The 23,867-nt window shown below is 38.4% G+C and overlaps 1 protein-coding gene across 1 annotated transcript in view; it reads left to right on the top strand.

Annotated features, from left to right (window-relative positions):
• WLS (wntless Wnt ligand secretion mediator) overlaps nucleotides 1-23,867 on the top strand; it is a 99,349-nt gene that overhangs the window by 36,224 nt on the left and 39,258 nt on the right. Inside the window, exon 3 of the mRNA XM_004679105.2 lies at nucleotides 2,166-2,438. Within this exon, the coding sequence (XP_004679162.1) occupies nucleotides 2,166-2,438 (273 nt within the window). The remainder of the gene's footprint in view (nucleotides 1-2,165; nucleotides 2,439-23,867) is intronic.

Below are 23,867 nucleotides of genomic sequence, written 5' to 3'. Positions count from 1 at the left end.
GGGGTAAAGGCCAGAGATTCAGAGGGTGAGAGGCTTCACCAGGGACAGAGTGGGGAGCAGAACAGGCAGATCGACGAAGTACACTGCTGAGGCGAGCAGCGGGCGGGCCAGGAGAGGTCTGCAGCGCCATGTGGTCACCTCCGGGCCAGGCGGGGATCGAACTCATGCGGAAGTGGCTTAGGCCTTTTTGTGCTGTGCTCTAACCCGCTGTGCCACCAGGGAGGACCAAAAAACTTATATTTTTAAAAGAATGTTTTAAAAGAATGTTGTACTAGTAGGACCACATGAAGAAAACTATAAAAAACCTTCAGAGATAACAATTGGATTTCAGTTAATGGAGAAGAGGTCACCATTCTTAAATGGGAAAACTAAATATTGGAAAGAACACCTGTTCTCACTCTATTTATATATAGATTTAATTTAATTTCAATGAAAAACTGAGCAAAAGAATGTAACTTTGAAATTGATTGGGGGGAAGGATCAACTATCAGACATTAATGCAAATCCTCAATATGTAGAATTAAAGCAGTTTGTGTGGGTCTTAAGTTGGAGATCAAGGAAGATTCTTCTGAAACATCTACTGGTGATGTCATAAATCAGTAAGAAAAGAGAATTCATTCAATAAAGAATGATTTAAATATTTAAGAAAAATTAACTAGAGCCTCATCTCATCTCTTATGTCAAAACAAATACTAGATGGATTAATGCTAAAAAGATTACAAAATCAAATCATAAAAATATATTAATAAAGTGACTATTGGGCAATAGAGAAGTTCTCTTTAAGCACAAAAACATGAGAAAACAAAGGAAAAGAGATTTTCTATAAAAATCTATATTTTGTAGAAAATGTCTCCATATTTAAGTACACCATAAACAATTTTGGAAAATAGATAAAATAGGATAAATTGCTAACAAAATAATATTAGGGAAAGAACCAATGGAAATATAAGCACATTAAATTTGATATGTCATGTGATTATTTTTCAGCCAGTAGTTTAAAATGTTGACATATATTGAAAACCTTTATAACATCAAATTTATATTTTTCATGTGTTCAGCCACAGTTGTGAATACTTTTCATGTAACTTGTATCATTATAATTGCCATTTTACAGACAAAAAACCTAATAGATAGACATTTAATTCGCCCAAAACTTTCCTAGTGTGTAGTGACATGACTACAAATGAGAGGACCAGGATTTCTCCAGGATGATTCTGGAGCTTGGTGTTAATTGCTGTTGTGCCCTCTGCTTCTCTAAAACAGTAAAACAGAAAAAGATATAAAACTGTGGTTCCTTTTGTCAAAATACATGTTAATACTAGTATTTATTTTAAAGTTATATAATTTAATTCATGTCTAAAATTTTAAATCTAATTGATCAGTCATAGACTATATAGTATCTTGATATTTTTCCAACAGTGGTTACTTCCCTCTAGTGGGATTTTGAGTATATGTTATTTTGAACTTTAAAATTTCTGTATTGTGCATATTTTCTATTATAATCAAGTAACCATTATATAATTTGAGTATTATTTTTAATGTTATATATTTCAAATTTGATGATGCCTCTTGAAATGCATGTATTAGTACACCTTTGAAGACTCTGTCAGCTGTTGAACCCCACACTCTGTTAAGTACTGTACTAAGTACTGTACTAAGTGGGGACCTGGGATCAATCAGAAACACTGCTGTAAAATTTTAAGAATTAAGAATCTTAGGAATGAACCATTTGGCTGGATCTTAAAAACCAGTCATCCTATTTTCAGATGGAGTTACTGAAGCTACTGTAGATTTAATCAATTTACCCAAGATTAACTAATAGTAAATTGTCTTGACTTCAGAAACTACTCAGTTAAGTCACAGAGCCCTCCATTTTCTCAAGTAGGTGGAAACACAGTAAGCTTTTGTGACATTGGTTTGGAGTAAGGAAATAATGAACTGCACCAATTACAAATATGTTCTTTCAATAAATAACATTGATTGAAAACACAGTGGTAAAGACTCCTGGGGATACTGGAGGTTATTAAAGGATCCTTGTCTGAATTCCAGGGATTCCCAGGTATTAGTGATCCCTTGTTATAGAAGCCAATAGGAAAAATGTAGAAAAGACAGTGAACACTTTAATGGATGATATTCCTAAAACCACGCTATTATTCTCTTTTCAGCACCAGCTCCTACGACGGCTGTGTCCTACTTGTCAGTGAAATGTGTGGATGTCCGTAAAAACCATCACAAGACAAAGTGGTTAATACCCTGGGGCTCTAACCCATGTGACAAGATCCAAGACTTCGAGGAAGCCATTCCAAGGGAAATCGAAGCCAATGACATTGTGTTTTCTGTCCACATTCCCCTCCCCAACATGGAGATGAGTCCTTGGTTCCAATTCATGTTGTTTATCCTGCAGCTGGACATTGCATTCAGGCTGAACAACCAAATCAGTAAGTGCATTCTCCTCTAATTCTGCCACCTTGAAGGAATTTCTCTCCTCAGGTTTATTCAGAACTAGCAATTAAATGATAATATTACTAGTAGACAATTAATAACTGCTTACTACTTATGAGGCATTTTCTTCCCACCTGTTCCTAGAGGTGGATCTTAAAATTTCAGTGACATGCTCAAAGTCTTTTGAGTAGAAGATCTGGGATTCAAACCCAGGTACCTCACTTTGGCATCTAGTACTAACAACCACTAAGCTCTATCACATCTCTAGCACCTCAGTGAAACTCTCCCCAGTTGAGTGATCTGAGGGTCTCTGTGAAAGCCAGTATTTCAACATGTCTCTTCCCTATGGACTTTGAGTAAAATTTTCACCTTTAGAAAAGACCCCTGTGAATTGAAATACCAGCTTCTAGCACCCATTTCCCCACAAAACCAGGTGATTTGCTTAGCTTACCCAGATATGATTCAAGACTCTCAGGGTACCCAATCTTAAAAGAGATGGTTTTCTTCCCATCTCTTCTTTGGTATTCTGTTGGTTAGAAGCAAACAAGTAAGTTCTAGTCACCACAATTGAGGGAGAAGATGACACAGGACATGAATACAGGGGGATGGGGACCACTGAAGGAGACTACCTGCCTGCTGGCCTATTTTTCAGAGGAGCCAGGGTTTCATTTCAGGCACTGTCTTGGATTTGTTGTGGCCCAGACTAAAAGGTAGGTTAAAAAATTAGTTTCAGACTGCATAGGTGGGCTGAAATCCTTGAACCACTTCTTATAAACTCTGCAAACTTGGGCAAGTTTAGAGTTACCGTTTTCTCTTCAGTAAAATATGACTAATAATTACTAATAAACCAAATCACTTCAAAGAATAAAATAATGCAAAGCTCTTAGAACATAAACCCAACTGAAAGTTTTGAAATAAAAATAAAAGTAGCTACTATAATTATCCTTTCTATCTGAAATTCAGCCCTTCTTTTTAATTCTTCTATACCTTTATTGAAGAAGGAGCGAGGATATGAATATTTACTTAAAAAAAAGCATGGTTTGCTACTTAAAATATCTTCAGTGACTATCAGATAAGAATTGGCATTTCTGTCCATTTCTGGCCAAAGGCTGTTTTCTAGTTCTTATCTTTTCATTGCTAACCTGCATCTGTTCTCTGCACCCTCAAATGGGAATAATTTTCTACTCTATAAATATATCCAGAAGTTTTCTCCCTTTGCTCATATTGATCCTTTATCTCTTCCTTTCCTGACAACCCCTTCCAATAAATCAGCCTAGACCTCCTAGTTGAAACCTACTCATCCCTCAAGACACCACAGTTGTCATAGGCCTTTGCAACTTTGCCATGTGTTTTCCATGTTAGACCCCTCCCCTTTTCCTTCTGGGTATACTTGACCACACCTTGAATCCCTTTCCTGGTATAGGGGAGAAAAAAAAATCTCCTCTTACCTTTCTAGATTCATTGACTGGTCTAATAATTCCAATTCCATAAAACAGGACAAGAGGAAAACATATTTACTTTTGTATGTAAATGGAACCCTACAAAGGCATGAGCCTCCTTGACTGTGAGGTGAATGAAGTTTGTATTTCATCCTGGACTAGGGAGAAGGCTGGGGTGTAGCACTTCAAAGGGAAGGAAGGTAATTCACAGGAAGATGAGAAGAGCAAATATCTTGTAAGCAAATGTTTTCTGGGCTATGCAGAAATAAGGAACACAGGTAGTAATTTTTAAGACTTTCCTAGGTTCCTCTCTGTCTGCTACACCTAGCTCCTATTACATTGTAGTCGTTTATGGTGATTACTCCTCTCTTGGAACACATTCTCTTGTCTAATTTTTTTTTTTTTGGCAATTAAAGGGAAGTATTTGGGCCCTAACTGGCTATATCTCTATAAACAATAACAACTAAGGGGGTAACCTAGGACTTCCAGACTCCCTCAAATGGGATCCTACCATAAAGACAAAGATACAGTCTTAGTGTAAAAATTTTTAATATAATTAGTGTCCCTAAAGAGGGCAGAGAAGAGAGGATATTTTTGTGCCAATAAAACACTCCAAATTATCCATCCCCTTGTGGGCAAATGTCCAGCTAAACAGGCTGGTCAGGAGGCACGGCCACTGTGCTTGCCACAAGTCTAAGATAACTTCTGGTGGGTAACCATAGGAAAGGGATTTTGAAGCAGGTTCAGAATGCTTGGACAAAATGAGATACCCCATCAAGATAATTAATACTGTCAGCCTCTCCATATTTCTCTCAGTCACTTGTCTCTTCCAAGTTTCTCTGTACATCTCTCCATATGTCTTCTTCCTAGAAGGACCAGGGTACAAATAAGGCTGCAAAAACTAGAGCTCTTTTTCTAGTCCACCTGCCTGTCTTCTGTGTTAACAGATCTTTACCTGGCCACTCAGCTTTACCCCTCATTAAGTGGGGGCAGGAAATATGGTACATCCCCTAAGAAATCCACATGATAAAGTGCCAAATTTTCGGGTGGTCTATTTCCACTCCCCCATTTGCCTTGTGATGTCTGTGTGATCAGTTTTATTTGCATAGTTGAATTGTTTCTATGGTGCCTCACTAAACTGTGAGCCCTTGGTAGGTTCATAGCACATCATGCTTATGTTAGCATAGCCCATAGCTCTGTATGTTACAGATGTTACAGTATGTATACTATGCTATATATGCAGTAGCATGCATCCTTTAACATAGTAGTATATGTGTTATAGTATGTTAGAGGTTACAGGTGAAGATATTTCTTGAATTGTGTAATAGATTAATGTGCCTATCCCCTCCACTCCAAAATAATATTTTGTTATTTAAATAACATTTCAGTAATCAGTAACACTGCCACTCAAGTTGATTCTGGTCTCGGGTACTCATTCATATGTTACTTCTATTCATTAGATTGCTTTTTCAAATGTTTGAACTGACTAAGAATAATATGCCTCTGCTTTCAAGTCACCTGTTATTATGATGGACTGTTATTTAGAGTGTAGTCTAACACTTGGGCAATTATTGGAAGCAGTGTTCTGTTTTCAGATTGTTAGGAAAGTGCTAAATTATCCTGCCACTTTCTCTGCAGGGTGATTGACCTATCATTTGGTTTTGGAGGTTGGCTTCAAAATAATTTAGTAAAATAATTCAGAACTTTAGATGTGTTCTAGTGAAATATTAGAAGTGATCATACATTTATAAAATTATACTAAAAATATTATGAAGTATGTTTAGTGGATATTATGATTGAATGTATTTGAAGATATTTTCCTAGTCATAGGAACTAATTCAAATACCTTTAAAAACCATTCAAATGGTTTTTACCATTTCTAATGAAATTATGTTCACTATACATTTATTGAATATTTAGAGCTCCCTAAACGCATATATTTAAAGTTTCAGGTTAGTTTTTCAGCTTTAGCACTATAAGTTAAATTCCTTTAAACTCAAATCTTAAGTATTTTTCTCAAACCAGAAATTAAATAATTTTACTTCAGCTCATAAGAAACATATTTGGTCATTCAGGTGACTAAAGTTTTTCTCCTGCATATTGGGTCTTTATCTATGGTTCCTAACTCACAGCTCCCAATCCCTTAGGAGTTTCCTGAGTGATACAGGTAATAGGGCTGTTAATTTCAGGTCCTGAAAAATGTTTCGGAGCCATAAAGGTGAAATACATAAGTGTCTTACTCATAGTGAGCTCCTTTCTACCGCAGCTGAGTTTATGTTAATAAGACCAGTTTTGGAAAGCACCTAAAGACAGGCTGATTGCCAGAGGAACCCATTAGGAATAGAGGGGTGGATCTTTCATTCCTAATCCTAAATTCCAAGGAGGGGAGAGAAGTTGGAGGTTGAACCAATCAATTGTCAAAGACTCAATAATGTCTGTGTAATAAAACTGCCATAAAAATACAAAAGGAGAGGGTTCCAGGAGCTTCTGGGTTAGTGAAATAGAATACTATCCTATGTCATCATACTGGGTCCCAATTCCACAAGGAGAGACTTCCTCTGTTTGAATCTCTTCATCAGACTTTTGAGTCCTTTAATACCTTATTGCAATGAACCACTAACCTAACGGGTAAATGGGTTTCCTAGGTTCTATGGGTTTCCCAAGTGCTCTTGCAAATTAATTCAACCAAAGAAGAGAAATGTCAGACTCTCATTTATACCAGTGAATCAGAAGTACAGGTAACTGAAGTAGAAGCATGGGGTTGTGGCAACCTTCAGTTTGTAGGTGATTGGTCAGCAGCATAGGTAACAATCTGGGCTTACAACTGACATCTAAAATAGAGAGCAATTTCATGGGACTAAGCCCTTAACTTGTGGAATCTGATTCTATCTTCATGGTGTACCTTAGTGTCAGAATTGAATTGAATTGGATCTCTAGGAGACCCTTCTAGGCCAAAGAACTGCTTAGATATCTGGAAGCTCACCCCATAGCTTATTATTTAGCTATCTTAATAGCTTCACAGATGAATTCTTTCCCAGCAAATATTAACCCTGAACATCAAAAATGCTGATGTTAGTGAGGCTTAACTAAAACATTTCTTTATGTAAAAGAAATGGCAGTGTCTTTATTTTCTCTCTCAAATATGTCTTCAGGCTCCAAAATATATTTTTCCTTTATCTAGAAAAAGATTGTACTGAAAATTCTTATCTTAAAAAATCCTCAAGCTTCTTATAATATGAGGGCCTGGAATTAATATAGGGACATTAAAAATCAACAAGTTGGACAACAAATAATTTCTGCAATAAATGCATAAAATAACTGAAATAGTAGAATCCTCAAGAAAACCAGATGAAAGAATCCTCTTTTTCTTTTTTTTTTTTGAGCAGTAGCAGTGGGTGAGGGTCATTGAATTTAATATGAGAAGGTTATAGATTGGCTTGTTTTGCTCACTGATAGATACTATAATATTATAAATATTATAATTAACATATGTATATATGTAAGACATTATAGATCTAGGTTTCCCTTTGATCCTTTTATTAAGAACACAGGAGACTGCTTGTCCATATGTGCGATCTCTTGTTCATGTTTTATATTTTATCATTAGTTTAGATACCTTTTCACACAACAGTAAGTGGTTCATCAGAAAAGAGATTAGAAGTATATATATAGAACAAGGTCCTATAGTGTGTGGATGACCTCTTTTTTATTCAAGATTTTTAACTATAACAATATTACTTCAAATGTGAGGAAAAGTTAGGGCCAATCCAGTTTTTTCTTTAAAATTCCTAGAGAGTCTATGAAATGAGTTTCAGATTTCAGATAATAAGAGATTTCACATTTGGACTATGAAATGAAAAACTGGTCAGTCAGAGTTTCATCTTCCTTTGAATGGTCTTTGAACAGATAAAATAATCTAAGGTCTAAATATTTTAAACAAGTTTAGTTATTTGTGTTTAAAAGTTCATTCCTTTTAAACTTTTCAATTTAAGCTGGTATAAGTTTTAGCTAAGATTTGAGATCTTGACAGACCCTCAGAAACTAGAAATACATTGACTTCCACTCTAAAATAGTCCAAGGTCTTATTTCCAAGATTTATTCAGATTGATGTTTTTTGCTGGGAAGTGATGGCAATAGAGAGTACCTTATAATAATAAAAGTGGATAGAGAATATATATATTATATTATTGCATATATATGCAGAAAAAGATATTCCACGTATACGATGCAGAAAAAAATCCAGCTTTGAAAAAGTAACTGAAAACAGAACTCCTGCCTTTTACCATTTAAACATTTTTAAAGCTTACATTTCAGTGACAAATATGAAAAATAGTACCTCAGTTCAACTTTTAAATGGTAATGTTTTTATAAACATCTATCAGTAAGAGCTAGGGTGGGGAGATGAATTGAGGAGAACCTACAGATTTATATCGATACTTGGAAATAGGAGTATATGACTTTTCAGTGAGCACCAGTTACTGAACATACAAACCTACCTGTCAAAATCTATGATTGGGTCAGCCACTGCTAACTTTTTCTGAACATTTCAGAGACATAGGATTAACATGTTTGTCAGGAAAGTAACATGGCGTTTCTATAAAGTTTTAGTTTTTTACTCCAAAGAGTTTAGAAATATGTATAGACTGAAGAGAGTGTCAGAAAGAGCATAAACTTAAACATTTGGTATCTGGATGTAGGGTCAGTCACTGTATAAAATGAATGCTTATCTGTGTAGTGGACGTAGACTTTTCTGAAACACCAAATTCTGTTATTTGGAAATATCTTCCTAGGGTGGGTATATCTCATTCTATCTAAACTATTATCAATAAATCAATTTATGTATCTATTTGTGAAGTACAAGTTTCGGTTGCCTAAAATAGTGTCCACTGTTAATGATGTATGTATTTACTAATAAAATAAGAACTGCAAGTCACATACTTAGTAGAACCTCAGACTCTCCATAGGGCTTCTTTTGAGGCGATCAAAGAAAGAAGGTTGTGGTGGTGGTGTTGGTGGTGTGTGTGTTTGTGTGTGTGTGTGTGAGAGAGAGAATATGAGAGAAAGAGAGAGAATATGAGAGAGAGAGAGAAGTTTCTACCCAGCTTTCAGATCTACAGACTCTTGAAATAGAAGCACTGAGATTCATTGGCAGAAATCTTTACAATGAATTTATCTTTTAATAGTAAATCTAGACTTTCCAGGGGTCTAAAAATCCCTTGGGTAGTTGAAATACTAGTTAATGGTGTGCGGGGGTGGGCAGGGGTGTCAGACCATCTATCCTGATTTTAGGTAATGAAATAAATCATTGTTTTGCCTAACCCTGTTCTGTATCCTACAACTGGCTTTCTTCATTATTGCAAATAACTAGATGAAATGATGGAATTATTTCTATAACTGATGAGTAATTTTTCTACTCTCAAATGGAGATCGTTTATGTAAAATATACTTCTATTTGAAAAATAATTTGAATGATATTATTACCAGTAAGGTTTCAAATTGGATGACGGAGTATTCTGGGAGATTTCCTAACTTTTTGTGAAGTGATTGTACTCTTCTAGTTGTATAACTACTCAATATTATAGACTTCAGTAGATACCTCATGAAGACAATGAAAAACAGCAGAACATAAAAATCACTATCTGAAATGATTAGGGGTGAATTTGTTGAATGAAGAAAATCAAGGAACCTTTCTATGAGCTTCCTGCTGGCCATGAGCAAGAGTTGTTGTCTCCATTCTGTATTTTATTCAGATACCTCTTATAAATGCCCAACAAAGAGAGCTTCATGGGACACCCCATGAAGTCAGGTTCACCCGCCCCCCTTAGAACTGCAACTGCTGTGATGGAACAAGTTTCAGCGATCTGGTAGTCACATATTGAGCCCCCATACTTTGTCAGATAGTCATTTTTTTAAATGTTGATAAACTACTAAGAAGAAATATAATTCTATCCTTCTACTTCAATTTCTACCTCACTCTCCACCCCAAAAGAAACCTTTGATTCATGTCAGTGTTCCAGGGTCTGGTTGTAAGAAATGTTTCTGATAGAATAGTTTTTATTGCTGCCTGGTGTCACAAAGATTAAAGTTACTTTTTAAATTTCTTTACCGTTGACAATCAGAATCAATTTGTGCAGAAATAGCCAAAGTTCAAGTTTCCCCTCTGTCTTCTCCCCCTAAAAAAAGGGGGGGGGGAGAGAGGAGGGGGAAGAAAAAAGCTCAAAATATAGCATAAAGGTAAAAGGTAGGGAGGTTGTCAGTATTCAAGAGAGGATTAGATGGCCTGTTCTCATTTTTCTTATGAAGCCACATGCCTCCTTAATTCCAACGTCAGTGAAAACTAAAATCATAAGAGAAGGCTATATTTCAGTGACTAGGGATAGTGGAGATTAAGGATGTGATATTTGATCAGTCTCATTCATGGATTATCTCTCTTCAAAGGAATCTTCAATTTTGGAGTTAATAATTATGAACATATTATTGGCTGAGGCCGCAGAGCATGCAGCTTTGTTTTATATGGATGTGATGCCTGAAAACTTATTACTTGGACAGCATCACCACAAAACTTTCTAGATCTCTTTATGTCTGGTTTTGTCTTCTTTAATGTATTTCCAAATGGAAAAATCCAAATCAGAAACAGAATTGGGTCTCTCAAAACCTTCCCAAGATCTTTTCTTGTTAATGTTTGTAGTTTGCTAGATCCAGCCCTTCCAACTTCTGTCTAGTTGTCTTTCAACTTACTGGTCAGCATACCACTGGAAAGTAGATCATAGTGGATTGGTCTCAAGTTTCATCACAACAATTGTCTGTAGTGGTGAATTATTTGTGTAACTACTACTAAGCTTTGCTATGCAGTTGAAGACTTCAAACTCTGGAAGAATTGAAGACCTTGAGCACTGGTGTAATACTCTGCAGATAGGAAGCCTGTGTGTATAGTTCAGAGACCAAGTGAATTCACACTTTTCTATACATAAATTTTAGTCATTTTTACTTATATGCATTTTTGAACTAAGAGAGCTTGTGACTTTTGCCAGATTTTCAACTGGACACTCTATCTCAGAGTATTAAAACTAACCTTTTAATTTACCAGATTTTTAAAAAAGCCTTAAACCTAATGCTATTACAGAACAGCTGACTGGAAACAGCAGGATCTTCTAGTTCTGCACCAACCTTATAGGCTTATGGTACCAACCTTATGGTACATAGCAACAAATACACTTCTACATACAGGTCAATAGGTTTTCTACCAAACAGTCTCTAATATTCTTCAACAGGAGTTTACTGGTCTTTTCTAAAATGGTATATTTTCTATTTAAAAAAAAAAACAGATCTCCCAATCTGTAGTTCAGGGAATGCAGTACAGTCTGGAATCTAGTCTAGGAGGTAGGCTGGTCCTGTTTATAGTGCCACAGCTGCAGCTCACCCACGTGTCTCATTTCCTGCTCTGAGTTTAGAATATAAATGAGGAGATTCTCTTTGCATCCATAACAAGTATATCCTGGTTACTAAAATAAAAACCTTGTGATAGAAATGAAAAATGCAGATAATCAAGCAGCTAGCAGTAGCAGATTCCTTGATGTCCCCCTACCCGCCCTGCCTCAGTGTCTGTATAAGGTGTTTGTGTGTTTTTACTCCTTTTCTGACTTTGGGTATTATGTCATTATTTAAATGTGAGTCAGTCAGCACGCATTGAGGTTATTTTATGAGAGTCCTATCTTTATTTTGCATAATTGAAGAAATATGAAGTAAAATTATTTTCTGGCGTGTGTTTTTCAAAGCAAAAGAAAACTAGGTGGGAAAAAGGAAACTCCTCTGTTAAACAAGACAAAATTCTGCTTGTAAAAGTGCCAGGGACTCTAGATTGGAAAAAACCATTTCCCTCTATCTCTACCAACTCTATATAGTGATGTTTGAAATAGTCCCAGTTCCTCTTTTGCTTTAGTAAGTTAGTGGTGATGGTTTAGTAGGAGAGGTAGTACTATTCTTTAAATGAAAAAGAAATACTGGTTTTTAATTGTTCTGGTCCAAGTTGTTTCCTAAAATAATTGTCAAACGAATCTATCTTTCCTGCTTTACCAGTTATTCATATTATGACCACAAAGGAAAGCCCAGGCCTGACCTAACAAGCAAGATCATGCCTTCTTTAAAGGTAAGGTTTGGGGGAAGATTGAAAATATTTAAATTTAGTTACTGAAAAAAGTTTCCATCACATAGAAAAGAGTTCTAGTAGTTACACTTATTTAGTTACAGTTGTTTAGTTACAGTGAAAAGGCTGTCTCTTTAAGTTGTGAGTATCGTATCCTTTCTCTGGTAGTAATCAAGCAGAGCTGGTTAAGGGAAATCATGATGACCACAGTGATAGCTTGGATTGAATGGTAGTGATGTCTTTGTAGCAGCCATTTGCTTTGATCCTAGACCCTTTTCTTCTAGAATCATCTCCCCTTCCTCAATGTAGCCTTTGCCATGCTTGTTGCATTGGTAGCTGCCATAGGACCAGTCCCCTTAGTTATAGCTGATTAGATTAGAGTGGACTTTTGACCCAAGGAGAAATAATCAGTTTCCCCTCTTAGTGGAAATTGGGATTCAATAATTCTAGGTCAACCTTCATCAGTACTTAAAACTGAGAAGTCCTGAAGGCTACTTGGTCAGCCCTCATTCACCAGTTGCTTAGAGAAGCAGAGAATGTTGAATAGAAAAAAACATATACAGAGAGAAAAGTGGAAGAGAAGGACCGTCGGGTGTAATTATGATTGACTACAAGTGTTCTTCCTGACAGCTCTTTCTCGCTGGTTCCAGTCTTTCTAGCTTGTCAGCACCTTCTACCTTTGACTTTCTTGAGATAATCTTGAATCTTCCCAGCTAATTTCTGCTTAAGCCAGTGTAGGTAAAATCCTGTTACTTGAAACCAAATTATCTCTGATTAAGACAATCTTAGTTTTTTGTTTGGTTTGGTTTTTTTTCCATCTGCTCATTAATCAGTTCTCCCTGGTAGAAGGAGGAGATGGAGGATGAGGGAATTTAAATGATGTGTGCATACCAGTATGAGAGGAGATATCAAATAATGCATAAAAATTAACAATTATGTAAGAAAATAAATTTTAAAAGTGGAAGATATGTACAAAGTGTCCTAGCTGGGAAATATGGGGTTGTAAGTGGACATGTACTTAGGACTGCTGTGCCCAGGGAAATTATATGAGGTGATCCTTAAAGCCCGATCTACTCTAATTTTGTTTTGTAGTGAGTCCATGACTCACTTAAGATTCTTTAACTCTATAAAATGCTCACAAGTTTTCCTTTAGCTTTGTAAATAGATGACTTCAAAGACCCTCAAGTGTGAACAATTTTAGAGGATGCCCTTCAGTAGAGATGGACACCCTTTTGTTAAGTGGGTGAGCTTGGTGTTGAAATGAGTGGATTTTCTTTTATTTTGTTACATGGCAACTTGTGTTCATTTCTAGTCTTTGGGTAGGCAGACAGAATCGGTGTACTGGAAGTGTATTTTTAGTTTGACATTAAAAAATGTATCATAGACACCAACACAGGAAGCAGTTTTTAGGTGAGTCAGTATATAAATAACCTCAAAGAGTCTTCATGAAGAGATGGTAGATCTTTAATTTAACAGTCCAGCTTCTGAGGCCCTCTTCCCAACGAACTTCATTCATTCAGCAGTCATTTGTGAGCTATTATTTTACTCAGGATTTAAAATATAAAGAGATGTCCTTATCCTTCAGGATACAATTTCAAAAAGCCTTCTGGCCTTTTTTGTTTTATTTTCTCTGTTCTGTATTATTGACTCTTGAAGTAGGGACTGCATCTTGCCATCATTGTGTCCCAGGCACAGGAAACTCTCCACATGTACTTAAAATAGTTACTTAGGAGCTCACAGTCTAGTTCAGGAGAGAAAGAAACAGAAAGCTACAGTGCCCGAAGTATTGTGTTTAGTGACTGAAGTATTCCATAAACACAGAAGGGGGGAAATGTTTAATTCACTGTGAAGGCAATTTTTTGATTCATGAATTGAAGAGCCTTACAAGAGATGCTGAAAGTTGTGCCTATATTCTCTCTTGGGACAAAGAAATGGTTCAAGAGCAGCATTATTTTGTTCTGGAAAGTCAGTGTTGGGGTTGAACTCTTATAAATTATGTGACCTTGGTAAGTTTGTTAACGTCCTTGTCTTTAATTTTCTTCACCTACAAGAGAAATAATAGTAGTATTTTCCGTAGAAGTGTTTGAAGGATGAAACTAGAATAACATACATAAAGCTTTTATATAGTAAGTACCTGGCGCATAGTAAATGCTCAGTAGAATAAGCCGAGAGGAGGAGTGCATTCTGGAGAATAGACAGAAACCCATTGGAAAGCCACAGGGATGAGTGTGCAAAACAAGGAGCTAGGTGGATGCTGGCAACAGGTCTTTCCTTCCTGCAGGATAGTGGCTCTAAACTTTGGATTGAGGGCCTTAACCTTGGAAGAAAAATGTGCATAGGTGTCAGTCACACATTTTGTATTCATATTCAACTGAAGCTCTGAAGCTCATCCATGGACTTCAGAGGTTCATATATCTCAAAATGAGAGCTTCAGCTTTTTAGTATAGGTAGTTTCTGTGAGTGTGAATTGCATCATAATCAATACTTAAGAAATTAGAGAACATCCTAAAATAAAACATGTAGACAGTTCGCAGCATCCTTCAGAGAATAAACCTACAAGACATGAATTAATTGTATTTGTGGACATTTGAGCATTTAAAATGTTTTAGAATAGACTAATAGTTCAAGATAGGAGCAGTGCTATATGGGAGACAACCTCTTAGAATTCTGCAAACTGAAATTATGAAAGTTGAATGATTTACTTCTTCAAGTCATATGGTTTGCAGGTAAGAAATTCAACACTTTAAGACTTTCCTTTCCTTTCCTTTTTTTTTTTTTTTATTCTGGTTACTGCAAAATAACAGATGTTTTTTTTTTTTTTTTTTATTCTGGTTACTGCAAAATAACAGATGGATAGGAAACCCATTTTATTAGGCTGTTGATTTCCACACTCATAAGGGGAGATAAGCTCTTAAAGAATATAGGAGCAGGCAGTGATTTGTTTGCATTTATGACCCAGCTAAGAAATTTTGGAGTTTGATCCTTGAAGATAAGAAATTGAGAATCATGTATTTAGGACTAATATGAAATGTAAAATTCAGGATTTGAGAACTTGTGGCTTGTCCTTTGAATTATACAGCAGCTGGAAATCACACGTCTTTGTTCCCCCGTCTGGCCTTCTCCCATGGTGGTATTCCCAACAGGAGGGCATCTGTGAACTTTTTAATGGGAGAAGTCGCAAAGCTGGGTTAGGGCTGCCGTCGCAAGCAGCTGCTTCCGAGACAGGTAAAATCTGACTCCCCTTTGCTTTTCAGCTACAGACATAGTCATCGTTGCCACCACCAGCTGAGTGACTCGGAATCTAGGGGTTGCCAGTAATTGTGGGTTTAAGTCACAGAGGAAAAAGATAAGAGGAGAGCAAGGCTGGTTTTTCCACAATTAAATGTTGCCTCTCGGGCTTCTCTGACGGCAGGAATCCAAGAGGTCAGGAACCACCAGCCATATTATTTTTCTCCCTGGCTGCTTGTTCTCATTTGTATCCCCTCCTCATTCATGGGAACGAAGAAAAGGTGGGTTGGAAATAAAAAGCTTGTGCTAGCCTACTTTTTCCTTTACGAAACTTGTCAGAAACAAAGCTTTCTCTTGAAACCGATGGGATCCCTTCTGGAAACTGGCTTTTTCTGCCAGCAACACAAAGATATTAGGGAAAGGTGGTGGCAAAGCCATTGTTACACGGCGTGATTGACCTCATAGTTATGATAGTGTTTTTTTGTCCCACACTGGCATGCACTGTGGTATTTTTGTGTTTGTTACTGTTTTACTCTTATAATTCCTCAAACCCAAATTTTTCTCTTATCACTCCATGTCATTGTAAGTCCCCTGAGGGCAGGGATTGTTTTTGTCCTTTGTTTTTGCCACAGTGTCGCAAATGTAGAAAACATTTAAGCAGCCATGGTATTTTAAATTTCTGTCTACTTTCATGAAATGTGGGAACTGGAAGGACCTTGTTAATAGGATCTAACTTCATTATCTAATGAAAGACTATGCCCTGTGATGCTAGTCACTCAAACTGTATAGCTAATCTGTGTCTTTCCTCAAGCGTGCAACAGTTCTCTTCACTCTTAACTTGTGACTCGGTGACAGAAAGGAGCAGATCAGACAAACCTAGTTCACATGTTGCCTCACACCACAACAGTAGTGTGACCACGGCCTCTGTTTTACCATTTGAGATTTCAGATGATTATTTTAAGGTGACATTTGAATGTGGCAGAAGTATCTGTATTGCAGAGACACAAAATAATGAGCTTTAAGAATCATGGTTTTCAACCCTTGAAAGCTAACTACAGATCTGAATTAAGGTAATCCAGGGCAGAAGAGGGCAGGACAGGGATGAGAAAGGGAAGTGGAAGAGCACAGCAGATGTGGCAGAAAGTGAGTCAGGTGCTCTGGTGGTAGGAGACCTACAGTGACCACATCTGAGAGAAATCCTGTACTCTGAAGATACAAACAAGGATGTAAAACAATGGTACTTTATTTGAAAGAAGAAAAGAAACTTTCTTTTTTTAATGTGCTTGTGTTCCTTGAAATACATTCCTCATTTCTGTGCTATTCTCAATTTCAGAAAATGTCACATAGTTGATCTTGTTGAGAACTTAGGAGCAGGCTAATATACCTCTTAGAGATTCAGCCAAGAATCCAAGAATGGGCTAAAAATGGAAATTGGCCCTGCCCACAAGAAATAGGGTTACAGGTACAATGCCTTATTCCTTTTTCCAGGCATCCTCACTGTGAGGGAGTTTGACTTATTCAGAAAGTAGTAATGGAGGGAGACAAGTTCCTGCTCAGCAAGATGCTAGAAATATGGAGTGGATATGGGGGCTGTTGAACAAGTCAACAGGTCCAACTTGCTTCAGGTGTGATGAGAGTGGGAAAGCCTGGATGGAGAGGAGCCCGCATGCGCACACACAGTCAAGGGCAAGTGTATGGGGAGAAGTGACTAGAGACCAACTGACAGAGGTAAAAAAAGGTGCTGGACATCACCTGAAATGAAGAAGTCCTTCTTCAAAGGAAAGACTGACTTAGATGGCTGGAGGGAAAGAGTGGAAAAAGGACTCAGGTCAGCAGTCCTGCTAGTGGGGTTGGTATTTATTGAGGGAAGGACACTGGAAGGCTTGATGGGGAGGTGGGTCCCTCATTGCCCCCTTCTCCCCCACCCCCTGTCAAGGGTCAGGATCATGTCTTTTGATTATTCCTCCTCCTCTCTCTCACACAGACATACACACCTCTCTCCTCTCTTTGTCGTTAAGAATTTGTCAGTTTTCTGGAATCCTGAGCAGCTGCCCAATATTTTTTCCATTACTGCCTGCAGCTCCTGTTCAGGGAATGCCCTGGCTGATTGATCAAGGAGAGGATCTGAGCTGCAAATAGAACCCCAAATCCCCGAATGCAATAATTCCCTGCATAAGCCTACGAAACAAATACTCTGTGTGAATAACACTGGCTTGACTCCAGCAATAACACAGCTGTTGAAACAGCTTAGTCACCAGGGCGATGGAGGTAGCGTGCGCGGGAATGCTGGGCTGCAGGGATCTGACATTTAGCTGGCTGGCAGCAGCCCTGAGAGCCAACACAGATCTGTGGGAGAGCTGCAGAGAGAATCTGCTTCCCGTCCACAAGCATGTCCTTGTTTCTTTTGAAGCCCAACCATAATCTCCTCCGTGTGTAGGGCAGACTGAAGAGGAAAATGAAAACACTTTAGGAAAGGAAAAGAAATGCTTCACTCCTTTTAGACACCTGGCCTCTCCCCCTTAATGAACCATGTTTATTTCGTGGATAACTTTTTTTATTTTTGTACTTCAGGCTGGGCAGAGTATAATTTAGATATGGTGTTTGTGTGTGTGTGTGTGTGTGTGTTGTGGGGGGGGGAGCGTCAAGGGGGTTGGTGTTAAGTGCACATTTATCTAATCTAGAAAATGTAACAATTTTCTTAGTTTATGAGTACCCACGAGCTTATGAAGAAGTTCAGAGGGCAAGTCTTGACCCGATCTTGCTTGGATCCCTTCAGTAGCTTCATCTGCTGGAGCTTTTGTCTGAAGAATTCTGGGCAGATCCAAGCGAAAAATTTAGCCAGTTTCATAGGATTCGGGGAGGACTAATGAACTGCCACAGGGTGACCCCATTCCTCTTCCAGCTCTTTGAAGAAGTGACCTTTGTGTTTTCTCTTTATCCTGAACTTCTTGGGCATTGTTTGTTTTGGAAGTTGTTAAGTTAAATTAGCCATCCCTTTCCTTTCCTGGTTACTGTATGAGAATGCAGCTGTCAGTCTGAACTCTGCCATCATCTATTTTTAGATTCAGTGTGAATGAAGCTCTCTTTTCTAATTGCATTCAGAGAGGGCTAGAGAGAGGCAGGTCGGTTTTCCTAACCATCAAATCAGCTATTCTAAGTGCTGTGTGTGCTGAGGGTATCCTGGGGAGAAAACAAAGCAACCCACTGTGGAGTTTTCTTCGCTAAGCTGTCAAGTTTGTTTTCTCTCCACATCTATGTTGATTATGGTCAAATGGGGAAGAGTTATTGCTGCTTTTGCTTTCCAATGATTTAATACTTGTCAGCTTAGATGGTTGTGATTTCTTTGCCTTTCTTAGGATTAGTTCACTGTTGAATTTAAATTCCTTGAAAAACAGGGAATTCCTCATGGAGATATTTTCTAGAAGATTAAATAGTTAAGCAGACTGAAAATTATCTAAGTAGAGTAGGACTCAGTCTCTTGATCTACCCCTCCCCCCAAACAAACCCCTGTCTATTTTTTCACACTACTGCCAGATCACCTTGTTTAGATGTCCTTTTACACAAAATGCTGCAGTGTTCAGAGCTGGCTTCTTCCCTTTGTGACCACACCCTTGTACTCTCCATCCTTGCCTCTTCTCTCTACAGTATTGAATTAATAGATTTCTCTGACAAGGCTAGACTGTTTTCTAGTTTCATTGACCTGTCATCCATGTAGCTCTCTGTGCCTATAATGCCTTCTCCTTTTCTTTCCTAAAAAGCTCTCTTACTCATCCTATGACTCACATTTAAATATCATCACCACTAGATGAGGTGATTGAGAAGACCACCTATTCTGTGCTACATTGATACCCTACCCAGCACTCAAGGCAGCTTTGCCAATGTATACTTTATATAAACTTCAAGTGTTGTACTTACCACATGGGATAATTCTTATCTATTTGTCTGCCTTCCCACTTTACTGAAAAATTAAGGGCAATGAATTTGCCCTGTGTGTCTGGTCGTTTTTTTTTTTTTTTTCCCTCCCATCATTACTGTTGTGTATAGAAACTAATATGTGCTTTGAAATATTTGGTGGAGAAAAAAAATTATTTTGCCAAGTGGTCTTTTTAGCATTAGGAGTTTCAGGGGTACAATGGTTCTGTTTTGGTAACATCAGTACCTGATGCTATTCATTCCTTGTTCTTGGTGGGCTTCCTTTGTAGTGCTGGTAAAGTAGGCTTGAGTGAATCTCCAGAGACATGAAATAGAGTATATTATTCCTAAATAAGCACTGTGTAGTTTGTCTTCTCTTGGCTTTGTTGCCAATATTCCCATCTGTTCTCTTGTCCCTATAGATTTGGCCAAGCATGATATAGAACTCAAAAAGACATTGTGTTTGTATTTCATAATCCTTTAACTCTAGGCCAGGACAGAGAATTCTTGGGCTTCTCGCTCCTAGAATTCTATCTACCTTTTTCTCCACTAAGCTTCTGAAGAAAAACATTAGTACAAACCCATATTATATTTGAGAGAGTGGGAAAGGAGAGAATACCTTTTTAAGGATCATCTCTCTTAAAGATGCCCCTCAATCCCATTCTGGGAATAGTTTCACATTGTCCTTGGAAGATCTGTTGGATCAAACTTGAGGAATACCCTTTTTCCTGAAGGGCATGCATAGGACTAAGGGGAGTGAGTGCCACCAAAATTGAGCAAACTGTAGATCACATTTGTGGTATAGAGGTGAGAGTGACAAAGGAAATTTGGGGTGGTAGGAGTATTTGGAGAAAGGATGATATTCATCATTGGGCAAATATATTACATGTCTCATGTGTAAAGACATGATTTAGATGTCAAGGAGACTGAGGCAGTCCTTAGATGCTTCAGGAACCTTTTAGTCTAAGTGTGGGGGGAGAGAGGTACAGATAAGAAGTCAGTAGTTTCTGGATGCACAGCATGCTGTGGGAGCAAGAGAAGAGGCCCTATCTACAGCCCAGAGGAGAAGAAGCCCTTTTGTAATACTGCAGATGTAGTTTAAAAGCGGTACCTTAAATCTGGTGTGGAAGCAAGGACCCTTAAGTACGGCAAATCTCAGTAACCTTGAGTAGCAACCTTAAAGTAGTAGTCAGCATTTACTAAGTGCTTACTGCATGCCAAGGCTATGCTGACCAAGTCATACATGTTATCTTATTTTTTTAAAAGATTTATTTATTTATGCATACAGAACTGGGGTACAGAATAGAAGTGCAGGAGCAGTGAGAGGATTCACCAGAGACAGAGTGGGGAGCCAAACACTGCTGAGGGGAGCAGCAGGCATGTCAGGAAAGGTCTGCCACGCCCTGTGGGTCACCTCTGGGGCGGGGATCAAACTCCTGCTGAAGTGGCCTTAGCTTCTTGTGCTGTGCTTTAACCCCCATCAGGGAGGGCCCAATGTTATCTTATTTAATCCTCACAACCTAGGAGACAGACATCCTCACTGTATAGATGGTATCAAGTGGCCAAAGCCATCTCTCCAGGGCATGAATTTGTATCCATCTTTTAAGGCTGGAGTTGGGGGTGATGGACTACATTCAAAGTGACTAACCTAGGTAGTAGGAGAAAGGAATCTGGGATGCTAATGGAGCATTTTCTTAGCTGTTATGCCACTAAGAAGTTTCAACTTCAGACTGAGGACAATATAAAGGGCACTGAAAGTAATTTAGAAATAATTTCTCTGGCCATGGAAAGCTGAAAGGAATGGGTATATATTTGAGGCTTGAAAGGATAGTGGGTTTGAATGGGGGGTGGGGGTGGGAATGGGTGGCATTGGGAAGAGGGAGTAAATCTGCAAGACCTGACCAGAGAAAAATGACCAAATGTGGTCATTTGGCTTAATGAACATGTAAGTAGAGGCATGTGGTGGGAAGTGAGCCTTCAGATTTGAAACTCAGGAAGGAAGTCTGAACTTGAGCTGGTATCTGGCATCCCAGGAGCAGATGACACCTCTCAGGTGACTGTGCTGAGTTAGAAGGAAAGGGAGACACTCTACTACCAAATGAACCCCTAAAGAATTTTCTGTATTCTATAGTATTTGTTTCACTTGTTTGCAAAACAGTTGATATCCTGTCCACTTTTCCACATGTATAGCAGCAAAGATAATTATTGTCTAACTGAAAAGATGTCACTTTGCAAAGGATACTACATAAGGAATATTTGACTTTGACCTAGTCATGTTTTCATACTCAAGTTACCTCAACTGGGGCCATTTTGATGCTGCTTAGAAATATGTTTTCTTACATGTGGAAACTATTTCTCTACAATACAAATGCTTGATGTGATGAGGACAAACTAGAGAGGTAATGTGAATTAAACTGTTAGGCTGGTTTGCGAAATAGTTGTACTCATTCATTTTTATAACTGCTCACACCCAAGCCTGTAGGGCATCTTAAGAAAACAGCCAGGACCAAATTTATAATTAGCTGAGTACATTTTTGCCAGACCTAACCATGGATATAGGACAGGGGTTGGTTTTGTTATTTCCTTAATTGAAAGCGTCAAGAAAATACAAGCCAGGTCAGAGAGTTTTTGATTGGGGAAGGAACGCTGGCATAAATAACCCCAGATTATATGTCTGCAGGAGGCTGGGAGGAGGCTGGTCTGTGCGGCCTCCTTCTGAGGTTACCCAAACAAACCCTGGTGACTGGCAGCTCCCCTATGGGACGTGGGAATGCATATGAGCTTTTGAAATCTCTTAATTTTTTTCCCAGGGCAAGGATTTTCCCAGGAAAGTCAGGGTTTCTCAGGGAACCTAAAAGCTTTGGACACCCATAAAATAATTCTTTATTTCCTCTGAATGTAACTTGTCCTCCCCCACTACCCTTTTATTTCCAGTAAATTGGTCAACAGTATAACCTGACCGTTTTAAGAAACTAATATTTTTAAGTGCCTGTGTGCCAGGTGGTCCTGTCAGCAGCCTTGAAAGTAAGTCCCATTATTTCCCATCTTGCTGAGGTGGAAACTGATACTTATTCAAGGTCACTTAGCCAAGAAGTCATAAATATATAGAATTCAAATGCAGATCAATTTGGCCCCCAAACTCTGTACTTTTCTGACTGACAAATGCCCAAAATCTCATGTTTCCAAAATCTCATGTTTCATTTCAAACGCACACACTCACACCCCAGGTCCATTCTTACATTAAACAGCTGATCTGGGTTTCTTGGGAGAGGGGAGGGGTGTTGGCGCTCAGACTCTTCCCTAGCTATTTGGCTTATGTAAAAAGGAAAGGCATATCCTCCTTGCTGGTTTTCCACTGTTCTGTGGGAAACTGATTGGTAAATGTTTTTCTTGTGGGGACAGGGCACTGTAACTCATACTGAGACAAGTGCTAAGGATAGGATTGGCCAGTACTTCCCAATGTGGAAAGGCCCAGAGTTTTCTACCTCTGCAGTCTGGAACCCCTTTGTGCAGACCTTCCTGTGTCAGTACACCACCCCCATCACAGCCTGGAAATAGTAAGTATAAAGAACCACCATGCCTTTCCACACCTTCCTCCCCTGTATTCCAAGTGAATTTTCCACCCAACCAAAATGTGTTTCCAAACTCCATGCAGCTTGAACAGCCCTCAGGATAGCAAAGCTGTTGATCTGGTATAGGTGTGGAAAACTGTGCATTTTAAATCTATAAATGCCCTATGCTGATACCTTACAGCTTCTACTCTCCGGAACTGGTATAACCAGTGTCCTTGTTTTATAGGGAGGGTTTTCCAGGTGCCAGAGGTAGCCTTGGCCTTCCTGCCATTCTCCAATGGAGTTCAAATTGGATTCTTCACCTTCATTATCTCTGGGGGCTGAGGGGACCGGGAGACTGTTGCCCACGCAGTATCCCAGGAGTCACGAAACCAGTGTTTTATTACATGCAAAGTAGTCATTAAAGCTGAACTTTATTTCCGAGTCCATTGGAGGCAGAACAGAAAAATGCTTCAGGCTGCCCACTTCGTGGCTTTGCTAGATACTTCTGCCCAGTGCTTTCCTGTTTGGATAGGGCTTCATAAGGGGAAGTTCTCTGTTCCTGGAACCTGCTAATTATTTTAAAGGGAGTTTAAGGGAGGCGTGAGTCCCTAATAAAATGATAATCATGTTAGTTAACCCTTCCTGCTTTCTGTACTATTCTAAGCATTTTTCATACAGTAAATATCATCAAATCCTAAGTGATTAGTCATATTCCAACAATAAGAAACCTGGATATCCATCTGGGGGTGATAACACAAAGTCCAGTGAGGTGACTTGAGCAGGCCATTTTCCCCTGTGGTTTTGTTTTTTATGTTCACCATAAAAGACATCAAAGGCTAAGGCTACAGACCATGAACCTCTAGAAGCTTAAGCTTGACGTTTCTGGGATAACATATCTTGACTTAATCTCACAAGCAGGAATGATAATGTCTTAGCCTCAGACTAAACAGGAATTAGGTGTTATATGATGATTAGGCAGACCCTGGAATCCCCTGGAATCAAGTTCAGGAACAATAACAGAAAACTTTAAAAAAATCTTCCTTTTTTTTTTTTGGAAAACTGTTTGGAGGTTCCTCAAACTGCTAAACATGGAGCTTCCCTACAACCCAGCAATCCCACTCCTAGGTATCTACCCAAAAGACACAAAAA

Source organism: Condylura cristata, unplaced genomic scaffold (assembly GCF_000260355.1).
Source record: "Condylura cristata isolate star-nosed mole 26May11 unplaced genomic scaffold, ConCri1.0 scaffold00008, whole genome shotgun sequence".
Lineage (NCBI taxonomy): Eukaryota > Metazoa > Chordata > Mammalia > Eulipotyphla > Talpidae > Condylura > Condylura cristata.
This window is presented reverse-complemented; position numbering and strand designations above follow the sequence as displayed.